Raw genomic sequence first — 1,409 nt, 5'->3', positions numbered from 1 at the left:
GGTACATCCCCAGTGTAAGAAGGAGTGTTTCCCGTGTCACTGGCCTAGCTTCAACTGTTGCGCCATCAGCCCTGACCAGATCTGATCTTGTCGGAAGATGAAGGCTAGGAGGATATCCCTATCCGTGAACTTAACATTTCTGGGGGGCAAGTCCAAAAGGAAAGCTCATGCTTAGCAGCTGTTTTCCTGTTATGGGTGAAGGGCTAACTCTTGGATCTAGCACATTTCTGACTGGACCAAAAAGGCACAGCTGTCCCTTGTTGCAACCAGGCCCACATTATTCTACAGTCAGTACAATAAAAGCCTGGATGGAAAAAAAAAATCTAAACCAGGAAGAAATATTACATAATAACTGAACATAACATTTTAATAAAAATCAAACATGGCTGCTGCTTTCTATTACTGCCTACAGCCATATATGACAATAAACTGGTCTTCTACTGGATTATACAATAACTTTTAAATTACTGTGTGATGGCATATGCACTGAATGTAACTTTGCACAGCACATTCCCTTTCTTCATGGTGATTACACATTAATGCCTCTCAGCCATGTGTTAAAACCTGTGGACACCCAATGAACATTGGTCCTTGTATCTAAAAGTCACTGAAGCTCATCCAAATTACACTGGCTTCATTCTTTGTTTGAAAACTGTTATTTTTAAGACATCACTTTGACAATAAACAATTTATTTGTGTTTGCATCTAGATTTCGGTATTACCAGAACGTTTGCACTGTTAGCTATTCCTATGTGTGGTGGGCGTGGCCCAGATGGGAAAGGGAGATCGACTGGATGGCGCTCAATGGGATCAATCTGCCACTGGCTTTCACTGGCCAGGAAGCCCTGTGGCAAGAGGTAAGAGCACACCTGCCAGCCTGAAATAGCTGGCACCCTTTGGGACATCTACATGAACCATGGGCGTTGCTAGACAGAGTGGGTACGGAAAGTATTCAGATCTCCTTAAATTTTCCACTCTTTGTTATATTGCAGCCATATGCTAAAATCATTTAGTTCATTTTTTCCTCATTAATGTACACACAGCACCCCATATTGACAGAAAAACACAGAATGTTTGACATTTTTGCAGATTTATTAAAAAAGAAAAACTGAAATATCACATAGTCATAAGTATTCAGACCCTTTGCTGTGACACTCATATATTTAACTTAGGTGCTGTCCATTTCTTCTGATCATCCCTGAGATGGTTCTACACCTTCATTTGAGGCCAGCTGTGTTTGATTATACTGATTGAACGTGATTAGGAAAGCCACACACCTGTCCATATAAGACCCTACAGCTCACAGTGCATGTCAGAGCAAATGAGAATCATGAGGTTAAAGGAACTGCCTGAAGAGCTCAGAGACAGAATTGTGGCAAGGCACAGATCTGGCAAAGGTTACAAAAAAA

At 41.2% G+C, this 1,409-nt stretch overlaps 1 protein-coding gene across 1 annotated transcript in view; it reads left to right on the top strand.

The window, feature by feature from the left end:
• The window catches only part of naglu (N-acetylglucosaminidase, alpha), a 17,564-nt gene that overhangs the window by 4,487 nt on the left and 11,668 nt on the right, over positions 1–1,409 (top strand). Inside the window, exon 2 of the mRNA XM_020611776.1 lies at positions 710–857. Within this exon, the coding sequence (XP_020467432.1) occupies positions 710–857 (148 nt within the window). The remainder of the gene's footprint in view (positions 1–709; positions 858–1,409) is intronic.

Source organism: Monopterus albus, unplaced genomic scaffold (genome assembly GCF_001952655.1).
Source record: "Monopterus albus unplaced genomic scaffold, M_albus_1.0 scaffold117.1, whole genome shotgun sequence".
Taxonomy (NCBI): Eukaryota; Metazoa; Chordata; class Actinopteri; order Synbranchiformes; family Synbranchidae; genus Monopterus; species Monopterus albus.
The sequence above is the reverse complement of the archived record's forward strand: the minus strand, read 5'-3'. Positions and strand labels throughout refer to the sequence as shown.